Source organism: Euleptes europaea, chromosome 13 (assembly GCF_029931775.1).
Source record: "Euleptes europaea isolate rEulEur1 chromosome 13, rEulEur1.hap1, whole genome shotgun sequence".
Taxonomy (NCBI): Eukaryota; Metazoa; Chordata; class Lepidosauria; order Squamata; family Sphaerodactylidae; genus Euleptes; species Euleptes europaea.
The window spans coordinates 19174595-19189071 of record NC_079324.1 but is presented as its reverse complement, the minus strand read 5'-3'; the positions used below and the strand labels follow the sequence as shown (position 1 = coordinate 19189071).

The 14477-nt window shown below is 45.8% G+C and overlaps 1 protein-coding gene across 1 annotated transcript in view; it reads left to right on the top strand.

The window, feature by feature from the left end:
• F8 (coagulation factor VIII) overlaps positions 1-14477 on the top strand; it is a 59943-nt gene that overhangs the window by 12206 nt on the left and 33260 nt on the right. The window contains exons 5-10 of the mRNA XM_056858974.1: positions 443-514; positions 1802-1891; positions 4247-4468; positions 5424-5697; positions 9321-9495; positions 11142-11226. Coding sequence (XP_056714952.1) covers positions 443-514; positions 1802-1891; positions 4247-4468; positions 5424-5697; positions 9321-9495; positions 11142-11226 — 918 coding nt within the window. The remainder of the gene's footprint in view (positions 1-442; positions 515-1801; positions 1892-4246; positions 4469-5423; positions 5698-9320; positions 9496-11141; positions 11227-14477) is intronic.

Sequence of the window (14477 nt, the reverse complement as noted above, 5' to 3'; positions counted from 1 at the left end):
CCCCAAACCCCGCCCTCCTTAAGCTCCGCACCAAAAACCTCCCACCAGTGGCGAATAGGGATCTGGCAACCCTACCCATGTTGGAAGCCATTCCCTTGCTTAATGCAATGCAGGGACTTGTTTTTATTGGCCAGCTGTTGTGGGGGGATGAGACAGAATTCTGTATTTATTTCCTACATTTCCCCTTACCCAATCTTTTTCCCAAGGAGCTCAGGGTGTTGTACATTGTTCTTCCCTTCTCCATTGTATTGTCACAACAACCCTACTAGGTAGGTTAGGCGAAGAGAGAGAGACTGGCCCGAGGTCATCCAGCAAGGTTCATGACACAGTGGGGATTTAAACCCAGGTGTCCCAGATCCAGTCTGACACCCCATACTGGCTCAGTAAGATCTCTTGGGGAGGCACAAAAGTTCTTCCAATGGTTCTGATGTCTTTCCTGTAGGAACCCTGGTGAGGGAAGGAGCTCTGAGCCGGTTGCAACAATTTGTGCTGCTTTTCTCTGTGTTTGATGAAGGTAAGAGTTGGGTGGGGGGGAGATGGATATTGGGGTTGCCCATCTTTTGCATATGTGAACACTGTTGGAATCATTCCTTTGCCTTTAAAACCTACTCTTGGGTTTGCTTCTCATTTGCTCCCTCTGAGGCATTTTATAACTGAGCCCCGTGGCGCAGAGCGGTAAGCTGCAGTACGGCAGTCCAAGCTCTGCTCACGACCCAAGTTCGATCCCGATGGAAGTCGGTTTCAGGTAGCCGGCTCAAGGTTGACTCAGCCTTCCATCCTTCTGAGGTCATAGTCTGCCTGGTAAATGTCGGGATGTGACGTCACCCCATGGGTCAGGAATGACCTGGTGCTTGCACAGGGGACTACCTTTACCTTTATGCCTGGCTGTTTCCTCTCAGTCACCCCCCACCAACTGCTTCAGGATTTTGCTTTGATTATACGTGCCTTTCCCAACCGTCAGAGGTCTCCTAACTCTGTATTCCACACCACATTGTGGATTCCAGCTTTTGTCTTCCCATATGCTGTCTAATACATCCATCAGAATTCAAAGGATTCAGTTTAATTTTTTAAAAAAACATGTCAAGATGCTAGTCTTTGTGGATGCAGCTACACTGAAAAAGGTAGAGGCAGTGTCTCCTAAAGGTTCTAAGGTGGGAGAAAATATGAAGGAGTCCAGGAGTATTTAGCAACACTTCAAGTCTTCCCTTGGGCACTAAACCATGCCCAGTTCTGCACTTATGAACAACCTGAATGACACAGAAGTGGGTATTAGTGTTGCCAACCTCCAGGTAGTAGCTGGAGATCTCCTGCTATTACAACTGATCTCCAGCCGATAGAGATCAGTTCACCTGGAGAAAATGGCCTTTGGCAATTGGACTCTATGGCATTGAAGCCCCTCCCCTCTCCAAACCCTGCCCTCCTTAGGCTCCGCCCCAAAAACCTCCCGCTGGTGGCAAAGAGGGACCTGGCAACCCTAAGGACATTTGAACAATTTAGTTTTTTATTGGCAGTTCTAATTAGATATTTTTAAATTGGTTGTTATTGCGCTTTTATAATTGTTTTTAAAATTTATTTTAATAATGTTTTTATATTGTAAGCCACTTTGAGTTCTGCAAGAGAGAAAGGTGGCCCATGTGTGTGTTTAATACAATAAATGAATAAATCTCCCCTAATATGTCGCATGAATAGAGCTACAGTTTTCAGGGATTGGGCCACACAGTGATTTGCTCTTTGAGCTGTTATCTGATGAAGCGCTACCACAACAATCTTTCTTTCTTAAAAAAATTTTCTTTCCTCTTAGGAAAAAGTTGGTACTCTGAATCCAACACCCTGGGAACTACTTGGACTCAGCTGCACACTATCAACGGGTACATAAATTCCTCCTTGCCTGGTGAGTGCCCCTCTTCCCTTCCCTTCAAGAGAAAGAGGAAAAGGGTGACTAAAGTAGTAAACAGAAGGTGATGGGTACCCTTTTGAGTACCCAACTTTGTTTTGAGGTTGGGTCATTTCCCCTTCTGTTTTGTCTATGAATGGTTTGACTCCATAACCTGAGTATCTGCAACTGAGCACATGAAAAGAGAGGATTGTCACAAGAACTGCAGGGGGGCACTATATTATGTATTCACTAGTTTGGAGGCCAGAAGTGATTTTGCCAAACAAAGTTTCTCCTGGCAGCCAAGATAAAGTTGGAAAACTTGCAAAGTGCTACATGACTGAAGGGTGGTGACCAGAAAGTGGGTTTTTTTCTGTGGTGGCATCCTGGCTGTGAAATACCCTCCCTGCAGCAGTTTTCCTGGTACCTAGCTTTTGAAGATAATTGGCTCACATTCTTATGCCTTCTATTGTGCTGTTTAACTGATTGTAGCGACTGCTTTTACAGACTGGTTTTCCTGTGTTTTTCTGCTGTTTTAGTTTTATTTGCTGTTTTTACTGATTTTTAAAAGTGATTTTTAGAAGATTTCTTAATGTGTTTTTAATGTATTATTGTGATGTTAGTGTAAACTGTTCAATAATTCCTTCTGGAGAACATGGCTAATAATGATCAAAACAAATAGTAAATTTTCATTAGAAATGGGTTCTGGCATAACATTATATACAAAAAGGTAGAGATCAAGCACATATAAAATCAGAATGTGATGCAACACTGACATATGAAATATCTGTCATGAGTGGAAAACGTTTTCCCTTTATCTTACAAATGAAACTGAGCAAATATTTGACTATGCCTTGATTGTGTCCAAAAAGGGGGTCAAATTGATGTCCAAAATGAGAAAAATACTACTCTGTTTCTAACTCCATTCTCCATTATTGCTCAGCCTTGAGGTCAATCAACTTGCAGTATTTCAACTGTTCGCCCCAAACACACACTTATAATTATACTCTTGCAATTATACTAAGGTTGCCAACTCCAGATTGGGAATTTCTTAGAGATTTGGGCGTGGAGCCTGGAGAAGGTGGGTTTGGAGAAGGGAGGGACCTCAAGAGTGTATAATACCATAGAGTCCACCTGGGTTGCCAGGTCCCTCTTGGCCACCGGCAGGTGGTTTTTGGGGTGGAGCCTGAAAAGGGTGGGGGTTGGGGAGGGGTCTTCAATGCCATAGAGTCCAATTGCCAATGCAGCCATTTTCTCCAGGGGAACTGATCTCTATCGACTGGGGAGCAGTTGTAATAGCAGGAGATCTCCAGCTAGTACCTGGAGGTTGGCAGCCCTAAGTCCACCATCTAAAGCAGCCATTTTCTTCAGCAGAACTGATCTCTGCAGTCCAAAGATGTTATGATTCTGGGAGATTTCCAGACCCCACCTGAAGACTGGCCACCCCAGTGTATACATTGGCTGTGTTAGGTAGGGTTGCCAGCTCCAGGTTGGGAAATACCTTCCAAAGTGGCCATTTTCTCCAGATCTGCCACCTGGAGATCTGTTGTAATAGCAAGAGATCTCCAGACACCATCTGGAGGTTGGCAACCCTAGTGTTAGGGTCATTTTTACTCCACCTTCAATTCAATGGAAAAGTAATGTTGTTAGCCACCTCAGCCCAGCTTAGGTTAGGAAAGGGCGGGGTAAAATATAATTTAAAAATTGTCAAATGAAATTGGGATATTTTCTTAATTTTCTTTCATCTTCTCCCTGGTATCTTTGTTCCTGTGTTCTCTGGACTGCCAAAGGGAAAGTATGGAACGCAGTATAGAGATTTTTTATTTGCTCAATGAAACCTCTAAGGTTTTTTATTTCTATGATCTACTTGGGGTCTATTTGACCCTCATACCAGATTAGTAGAAGTACAATTTTAGTTTGTTCAAGTGAGCCCCGCAAGGTCTTAAGATCAGCTAATAAAGCTCTGTCCCAACTGCCATCTTTCCAAGAGCAAAGTCTTGTGGCTTGTGGTTCCAGATGTTTAAAATACATTTCCTCAAGAGGCCCTTCTGTGTCCTTCCTTATTCTAATTTTGGAGGCAACATTTCTATGCTGTTGGATATTTGGGATCACACCGGAAATGCTTTTTCATCGTTTTCCCTCCCCTGGATCATTCTATTAAAGTCATCTTATACATATTTAACTAATTAGATGGAAGTCATCTCAGGAACACTGATGCTTAAAGGAGTTACCAAAATAAATATATAAAAATGGGTGGGGTTGCCAGTGGTGTGGGGGAGCAGATTTATCACACTAGTCATCAAGTGGTCATTCTCAGCCCTGAATGTCACTAAGCTGCTTTCTCACTGGAGCATCTTCTTTCTTTCCCTGCAGATCTAAAAGTCTGTCAGAAGAAACCAGTCTACTGGCATGTCATAGGCCTGGGTACCAGCCCAGAAGTCCACTCCATTTTCTTTGAGGGTCACACTTTCTTGGTTAGGCATCATCGGCACGACACTCTGGACATCTCCCCGTTCACTTTCTTCACTGCGGAGACAATGCCTAGCACCAACGGCACGTTTCGAATGTTCTGTCAAATACCATCTCACCAGGAAGGTAATGTTAATTCTATAATAATGATTTTCTTATGAAGGGCACTCAAGCAAGCAAATGAAAAATATTCATGTAAAAACAGTTACAACCTGGTTGTCTTGTAGAATCCGTATGATGGTGCCCCAAAGTAGATCATCATAACTAGGGTTGCCAATCTCCAGGTAGCAGCTGGAGATCTCCTACTATTACAACTGATCTCCAGCCGATAGAGATCAGCTTCCCTCGAGAAAATGGCTGCTTTGGCAATTGTACTTTATGGCATTAAAGTCCCTCCACTCTCCAAACCCTGCCCTCCCCAGGCTCCGCCCCAAAAATCTCCAGGTATTTCCCAACCCAGAACTGGCCACCCTAATCAAAACCCAGACATTCCTGCCAAAGATGTTTAATATTAAGTATTTTAGGGGTTCATCCTCACAAAGGCATGACCCTCCCGTGTTCTACTTGGGTACCAGGCTAAGATCTGGGAGAACCAGGTTTGAATCCCCATTGTGTCATGGAAGCTCACTGGGTGACCTGGGGCCAGTCATACACTCTCAGCCTAGCCTACCTCGCAGGGCTGGGAGGATAAAATAGAGGAAAGGAGATCGTTGTAAGCTGCTTTGCTTCCCCACTGGAGAGAAAGATGGGGTATAAATGAAGTAAATACAATAAACAAATAAATGCATAAATAAAATATTGAGAACTCTGGTGTTGCAGCAGTAGTTTCTGTCTGATATTCTGGGTTCCGTTGTTTTTCATAGAACAGAATGCAAGAAGAGGGGGAACTAGCCCTTTTAAGGATGACCAATGATGACTAGTGTTGCCAGCCTCCAGGTGGTGGCTGGAGATCTCTGGCTATTACAACAGATCTCCAGGCAACAGAGTTCACCTGGAGAAAATGGCCACTTTGAAAAATGGACTCTATGGCATTATACCATAGAGTTAACATTAACACTAGTGTGTGGCTCATTGATTCCAGCTGGCATGGAAGCATATGTGAAGGTGGAATTCTGCCCAGAGGAGCTTGAGAAGAAGATGCGGCTGGCAGAACATGCCGCAAATGAGTTTTACGATAACTACGATGAAGATGATGATATAGAAAGTGTCGTGATCAACATGGATCTGGAGGATTCTGCACCAAGGCTCAATATCCGTAGCTTTGCCAAGCAGCAGCCGGTCACCTGGACGCATTACATTGCGGCTGAGGAGATTGAGTGGGACTACGCCCCAGTCCAGCCCACTTACTTGAACAGGTAACGTTCCCCCTACCACCTGGCATTCCCCTTCCTTTTACAAAATACCACTGTCCTTAGAGTTGCCAGACTTTGATTTTAAGAAGTGTCCTTTTTGCCGAATGCCTGTTCTTGCTTTCGGTTTTTCTCAAAATGTCGCAAAATCCATAATGAGATAAACGACATGCACCCAGACTGGTATAGTATGCAAATATATGTTTTCCCTCTGGTATTGATGGTTTTCCTGTTGCTAAAATCTGATTTCCCCCCCTGTGCATGATTCTATTTTCTTCTCTCTTGCAAAAATATACTCATAATGAATGACAGCCAAGGATGATGCACCTGGGGAGAAGTGCTTCCACCTTGAGCATATATAGAGAAATCTCCAAGCTTTGGGTGGAAATGCTATAGATTCTGTTCTCGGCATTTGTAGTTGAAGCAGCTTGGGTAGCAAGTTAGAAAAAGACTTCTGCCTGTTGTGAGGCAGGATAGATGTTTCAGAAGCAGGTAATCTCGCTTGTATTTAAAATGACAGCTAGCATAGGGTAAAGGTTAACGTGTCACACTAGGCTTTGGGATACTTGGGTTCAAATCCCCACTCTGACATAACGTTCTCTGGGCCAGTCATATACTCTCAGTCTAACCTACCTCACAAGGCTGTTGTGAAGATAAAATGGGGAAGAAAGAGCCACAAATGCTGCCCTGAGCTCCTTTGAGGAAGGGCAGGACACAAATCTGCTAGATAAAATATTTATTAGCAGCCTTGGGGGAAAACATGCTCACATAGAATCATACAGCCCATTCCTGAGGTGGGGGGCTGCAAGTGGTCTGGAGGCAGAGTGACCCCGCTGCCAATGTAAAGCAGCCTCTTATCACAGAATAAGAGGCACTTAACACTGCTGGTGGGGGCAGTTCCATCGGTGCCTGGGTGCTGCAGAGCTGCATGCCGCTCCTCCGACGCCGCAGTCTCTCCGGGACCTAAATCCGAGAGGAGAAATGCGGTGCTGGCATGGGGGGGGGGGCGCGTTCTCAGGGACAGATCTTGCAGTAGTCAGCTTCCAAAGCCCCTCCAGCCCGGGAATGCCCCCTTGAACAACAGCATTGCTGCACCAGTTTTTTCCTGGCGCAGCATCACTGTTTTCAATGGGGGGGGGGAAGCCCTATTTTCTTTTTTAAAGGCTTTTTAAAGCCTTGCAGCAGTTGGGAAGCCTTTTTAGAGGCACCGTGGTGGCCCCTTGGCTATGCTGTCCCCGGCCACTGCAAGGCTCAGGAATGAGCTGATAGAGTTGGAAGGGGCCATACAGACCATCTAGTCCAACCCCCTCCTCAATGCAGGATCAGCCTAAAGCATCTCTGACCAGTGTTCATCCACCACCTCCCTAGGCAGCAGATTCTACTGCTGAAGTACCTTTACTGTAAAAAAAATTTTTTTCCTAATGTCCAGCTGGTACCTTTCCGCCCATAATTTGTATCAATTATTGCGAGTCCTGTCCTCTGCTGCCAACAGCTCCCTGCCCTCCTCTAAGTGACAGCCTTTCAAATACTTAAAGAGAGCAATCATGTTCCCCCTCAACCTCCTCTTTTCCAGACTAAACATTCCCAACTCCCTCAGCCTTTCCTCGTAGGGCTTGGTCTCCAGGCCCCTGATCATCCTCATTGCTCTCCTCTGCACCTGCTCCGTTCTGTCCATATTCTTTTTGAAGTGGGGCCTCCAGATCTGCACATCCTTAAAAACAACAGCCCAGAATCTATGCAGCCCAAGTGGAGTTGTACTGCCTCAGTAGCCACTTTCCTGCTTCCTGCTACAGTCTATTATGATCCCTGAAATTGTGTTCTTGTGGATCGTTGGAACCCCAAGGAAAACCATACGAGTCAAAGAGGGGGACTGGAGGGAGAGGAGGGGATTGGCACAAATTGTCTTCCTCCTCGGTTCTTGTAGGTTTTCCGGGCTGTGTGACCGTGGTCTTGGTATTTTCTTTCCTGACGTTTTGCCAGCAGCTGTGGCAGGCATCTTCAGAGGAGTAACACTGAAGGACAGTGTTACTCCTCTGAAGATGCCTGCCACAGCTGCTGGCGAAACGTCAGGAAAAAAATACCAAGACCACGGTCACACAGCCCGGAAAACCTACAAGAACCGATGAACTCTGACCGTGAAAGCCTTCGACAATATTTTGTCCTCCTCCTCTTCCGCAAGCAGAAAGCACAAATAGAAAGGGACCCTCCAAAAACTCATGTAGAAAAAAATATAAACAGCCATCAGAGAAGCAGAATAAAAAAGCAGTAACCAATTCAAAGCCATGGAAAAGTGGCAGGAAAATATTAAGGCAGCTGATGAAATGGAAGGGCACCAAATTGTATCACACAATGAATCAAAAGCATTGTGAATTGGTGGCCAGAGTCAGCGTGTGGGGCCTTTATCCTGCAACTAGGGTTGTGCAAAAAAAATTGGGGGTGGCGTAAATTTCGGGTTCAGGTTTATTGGATCTGTTTTTTTCCTGTAAACCTGGAATAAGCCAAATACCCATACCAGTAAATTTGTATTTCAGCTTCATTTCCGGGTTTACCGAAAAATTCGGACCCATTATAGTCTATGGGGATTTTTTTCGAAGCTCTTGTGGGAGCATTTTGGGAGGTAGAGTCCCCAAATTTACAGCGTGGTTGCAAGGGACTCTCCGTGGATGGTCACCGAAGGTTGGTGAACTTTGGGTCAGGGGGTCCAATTTTATGGGCCCGCAAAGGGGTCAGCCCACCCTCCAGGCATTTGTGAGCAGAGCTGTCCATTGGTTTTCAGGTTCAGAAGTTCAGCATTGCTGAGGACTGGCGGATAGAGCCAATTGGCAGGCTGGCGCCTCAAAGTCTGGGGGCTGCCTTCACATCTGGGGCGCATAGCATGATGTCAGTGCAAATTAGCTTCCAAACTGAGGGGAATGGCTTAAGGCACGGAAAACATTTCTTTTGATGGCAAATGACATCCTGTGAACAGTCCTTTATTATAGTCATCAACAATCTGATTTCAAGAGATGGTCACAGTGCGGGAAAACAAAATCTCTACTCGGGGCGACCTTCAGTTTCAGAACAGGTTTTTTTTTTTTGGGGGGGGGTGAAATCGGAGCCAGCCAAAGTCATGACTAAGGCAGCTCTTGTGAAGGAGATTGCTTATCCGTGCGGGTTAGCAGTCTTCTTCAGAAGCCTGGTAAGTAGCTGTAGAAGTGGTTGTTTTTAGTTGGAGGGTATATCCCTCCGGAAGGGACTGGGTGAGCCCCATCCTTTAAAGTGCATATCAGGTCACTGTCAGTTGGTCAGACCAAGCTGGCTCCGATTACATGAGTCCGACCTCAAAAGGGCCCCAACTATGGGGCCCTAACGAAACCAGTAAAAAAAAAACAAGATAGAAAAATGGGAGAAAGCACACAGCCGTGCATCTGAGCAAAGGCAAATGTCCGAACCTGAAAAAGCCAAATAATTATGCAGCTTTTCAGGGAATCGCCTATTTGGCTTCAATCAGATCCCTAGGTTTTGGTGTTCGGTAAGCCCGAAATTTCTTGAAACAGCGAATTTCAGATTTATTTTCGGTTCGGGTATATCAATATGCACAACCCTACCTGCAACACGTTCTCTACCCCGTTCCCCCTTCTCCTCTGCAGTACTTACACCAGGCAGTTGCTGGAACGAGGCCCCCAAAGGATTGGCTCCAAGTATAAGAAAGTGATGTATGTGGAGTATGAGGATCGGACTTTCAAGAGGCAGAAGATGCCCCGTGATCCTCAGATGGGGATTCTGGGGCCTGTCCTCAAAGGAGAAGTGGGAGATGAGCTTAAGGTAAGAGAGGTTCCATCTTGGAAATGGGGGTCTTATGAATTTGCCTTGTACCAAGTCAGAGCACTGGATCAGGGCTGTCTTTTGTGATTGACAGTATGTCACATATGGCCCTTCTGTGGGGTTACAGGCCACCAGAAACAAGGGCTCCATTCAGAAAGAATTTAATTACCTAAGGCTACACCCACACAGTGTTGGATATTGCATTATGGTTGCGCTAAAGGAATCATTCCCAACTGGGTTGTGTTATTTAAACACGAAATAGTTGTGAATGATTACTGTAGCACAATGATTCTGCAATAGGCAGTGATGTGTGGATGTGACTTTAGTTGTATCTACTAAACCCCACTACTAGAAGGAGAATTGTTGACTCGGGAATGCTTGTTTTGACATAAATAAACTTTAGGACCAAAGGAAGCGTGTTTAGATTAACTACAAAAGCTGAGCCCACATATGTGTTTTGTGTGTGCCATCAAGACACGGCCGTTTTATGGCGACCCCATAGGGTTTTCAAGGTAAGAGACTTTCGGAGGTGATTTGCCACTGCCTGCCTCCACGTGGGCTGAGAAAGTTTGGAGAAAACTGTGACTGACGCAAGGTCTCCCAGCAGGGTTCATGTGGAGGAGTGGGGAATCGAATCCAGTTCTCCAGATTAGAGTCCACAGCTCTTAACCACTACACAATGCTGGCTCTTGTGCCCATATATACCGGAGACAAAAATGACACAGGGTTCTCTGTCCTAAAATCTATGCCACCCTCCCCACTCTGCCTGAAAGGGACACTTCAGCAACCGAGAAAGGGAGACGGAGGGGGCGGGGACATGAGATCCTTCTCCATGCAAGGTCTGTACTCTGTTGCTGAGTCAAAAGCCCTTCCTCCCCCTTTTACTTATTTTAATAATGCTTCCAAGTCTGGATTCACATGAACACATGAAGCTGCCTTATACTGAATCAGACCCTTGGTCCAGCAAAGTCAGTATTGTCTACTCAGACTGGCAGCGGTTCTCCAGGATCTCAGGCAGAGGTCTATTCACATCACCTACTCGCCTGGTCCCTTTAACTGGAGATGCCGGGGATTGAACCTGGGCCCTTCAGCATGCCAAGCAGATGGTCTCCCACTGAGCCACAGCCCTTCCCTGACATGTGATCCTGAAGATCTCAGGGCTCATTCTCACAACTGTTTCAATTCATGGCAGGCTCTTGTTGACAGTCACCCGAGCTGTCACAGGCTGAGTTCGTTGTGTGAAAGATTCTCATTGGTGTCAATCTAGATGTAGAGCAATAATGGACAAACCTCCCTGTCCAACCACTGCACGTATCAACTGCTATCACTGAGGTCATTACAGGGAGGAGAGGCAACCGCTTGACTCATTAACAGCATGCCTAGATGTGTCCTAGACCTTCCTGAGAAACTTTTTCCCAGGCTGCATTTTAATTGCTGTTGACTGGAAAGACTAATAAAATCCATCCATGTTTTTTAGCTGTGAACATTTATGCACAATGGCATACCTATTGGAGGGGCGGGGGGAGTCTGCAAGTGTGCAGATTTTCTAAACCATGTTCCTAATTAAGGATATAATGTAATGGGTTTTATGGGCTCCATGAGTCTACACTCACCCTGACCAAAAGTGTGAAAACTGTTCATTTCAGATTGTGTTCAAGAATCTAGCCAGCCGGCCGTACAACATTTACCCTCATGGCCTCTCAAGCGTCTCTTCCTACCAACAAACCAAAAGTAAGGCTGACTGAGGAAGCTGTCTCAGGAGAGGACTAGCCGAGCTAGGTGGATATGGGCAAAATAGGGTTGCCATTGGAGGAGGGTTTTGAGGGTGAAGCCTGAGGAGGGCGGGGTTTGGGGAGGGGAGGGCCTTCAATGCCATAGAGTCCAATTGCCAAAGTGGCCATTTTCTCCAGGGGAACTGATTTCTTTCGGCAGGAGTTCAGTTGTAATGGCAGGAGATCTCCAGCTACTACCTGGAGGTTGGCAACCCTAGGGCAAGACTATGTATATACTCTGAGCTTTTAAAAAAGAAAATTCAAATTCTGAGCCAAAGGATTCCATCCAAGTGGAATTTTGTGTCCTATCTAATAATTATGCAAATCAAATGCCTGCATATATTTGGTATAATTGCTTCAGTCACTGGGTGCGGGGTGGGGGGAGCACAAGCTGCAGCTAGTGAGTTTCAGGGAGAGGCATAAGCTGTATTGCAATGCTGTCGCCTGCACACACAAACCTTTCTGACTTGAGTTTTCCAGTCCATCTTTGAGGGCTAGATTTTTATATACGGTAAATGAAAACTAAGGTGCTGAATTCTCTCTAAAAGCTTGCTGTAGCCCTGTGAAATAAGCATAGCCTTCCCCTTAGCAAACTCCAGCTCCCATCCCCATTGATTAGGTCTGGTTCAAGTCGGGTTACTGCATGTGCAGCCCCCCACCCCAGCAGGGCAAATAGGGTCCCCTACTGTTTCAGCCTAGAGAAGCAGTGGGAGAGAAGGCCGAAGCGCCTTCTCCCCTGTGAGACAGTCCCAAGCCACATTAAGCCCTGGCATAATTGAGAATTTCATTTGACTCTGCTATCTTAGATCAGAGTCGGGTGGGGAGAGTGATGTTTAGCTTGGGCCTTTTGTGGGTAAAGACTATTACAATGAGGGATGTCTTAAAAGCACTTTAATATGGAGAGCAAGTAAAACTTCTTGTCTGGTACCTCCAAATTTCTAAGAGCAACTCTCCAGGTTCCCAAATGCGTTCCAAATGCCTGGATCAGATTAGAAACCGGAATGCTGAAGGTGCAAGCCCGAGTTTGCATCTCATCCATCCAGCTATGGTTGAAAGGAATATTGAACCCCCAAGGGCTCTTTCCTTTGATATTCCAGGATAAATTTCAAGCAAGTTGGTCGAGGACTGTCGGTAAAAGAATCAGTACTTTGGGTTTATCCCTGCAGGCACTGTTGAAAAGTGGGTATGAACGTGGGAAAGATATTATTCGATAGAGAGTGGAAGACATCGAGCAGCAGGCAGACCTCTCTAGGGCCTCAAATTTTAAATGTCAGCCGACCATTAAATATGTGGTTGCCCTGACAGCCTATTTAACCAAACTAGAATTTAACAACAGCAGAAGAGCATTTGCCTTGGCACCTCCTTCTGCCATGCTGGTAGGGAGATTAAAAAAGATCCCATACTCAGAAAGATTATATTTATGCTCGATGGGGAGAGGTGGAAACTACAGAGCACATGCTTCTGAGATGTCCATATTACAAGGAGGCCAGATTAAAATATCTCCAGCCAGTGTTAGTTGGATTTCTTCATGAATCTGATGCGGCTAAACTGGAATATCTGTTGTCTGATAAAAACCACTGGGTATCCAGACAAGTAACTAAATTCTGTCTTGGGATATGTAAGGCACGGGGAAACGATATTAAAGCTGATGCAGAGTTTTAAACCCATTTGACTAGCTCAAATGTTCATGTAGCTATTTGGTTGTTGCTGTTGTTGTATTGAACTATTGCTGTTTTAAGGATGTTTTAACTTTGTAACACTGGTTAAGGGCCCCAGTAAATTATACTACTACTGTCTAGTACCTTGCTCTAGAACAAACCAAAGCCATTTGACCTTAGGGCAGGCCCACAAATTAGCAGTTTTGTAACACTGTTAAAGGGAACACCTCTAAAGTATAGATTATTTCATACACACATCAGATAACGCTGGGATTTGCATGCTAATCACATTGTTAGCATTGCCATCTCTAGGTTGGGAAATTCCTAGTGATTTGGGGAGTGGTACCTGGGAAGGGTGGCATTTGGGGAGGAACCCTCAATGAGGTTTGCCACCATAGAGTCCACTCTCCAAAGCAGCCATTGTCTCCAGGGGAACTGATCTCTGGAGATCAGTTGTAATTCTAGGAGATCTCCAGGCCCCACCTGAACACATGCAGCTGCCTTATACTGACCTGCATGCTTTCATCACTCATCTGGGTCTATATTTGGAAATTCTATCTCTGCAGCAGCTGGGATCCCAGGAGAACTATCATCCTTCTAAAACTGCTGGGTGGTGACCTGGTGAACACATGAAGCTGCCTTATACTGAATAAGACCATTGTTCCATCAAAGTCAGTATTGTCTACTCAGACCGGCAGCGGCTCTCCGGGGTCTCAGGCAGAAGTCTTTTCACATCACCTACTTACTTATTCCCTTTAACTGGAGATGCCAAGGATTGAACCTGGGACCTTCTGCATGCCAAGCAGATGTTCTACCACTGAGCCACAGCCCCTCCCCTGGATGTTGGCAACTGTACATTAGTTTGTTTTAGGATGTCTTTCTTTGAGGAAACAGCCTCCACTCTCCCCCCAAACTGAGCTTATTGTAGGATATCCACCAGTTGCCTGTTTTCCTCGTCTTTCTTTGTTCAGCCGCTGTCATCCAGCTTTCCAAAGAAGGGCCGATGCTGCCCCCTTCTGTCGAGGAACGTCCAGAGACAGTTCTGCAACAAAGCTGATAGTCGAACAGCTACTTCCAGGGAGTGAGCAAAGCAAGGGAAGGCTAATAGTGTGGTGATTACTCAGGAGCAAGACCTCTAGCCGGTTCACTCGTTCAGCAGACCGCTTATGCAAAGCAAATGTCCAAAGAACCTGCGTACTGTGGTCTAAAGGTCAAGAGTGCTGAACTTCACTCAGCAAGAGTCCTTGGCCATGGAGCTCACTGGGCGTCCTTTGGTCAGCCACTTTCTCTCCACCTTACCTACCTCCTAAGGTTTCAGAACCGACAGAAGTCGGTTTCAGGTAGCTGGCTCAAGGTTGACTCAGCCTTCCAGCCTTCCCAGGTCGGGTAAAATGAGTACCCAGCTTGCTGGGGGTAAAGGGAAGATGACTGGGGAAGGCACTGGCAAACCACCCCGTAAACAAAGTCTGCCGGGTAAACATTGGAATGTGACGTCTCCCCATGGGTCAGGAATGACCCGGTGCTTGCACAGGGGACTACCTTTACCTTTAAG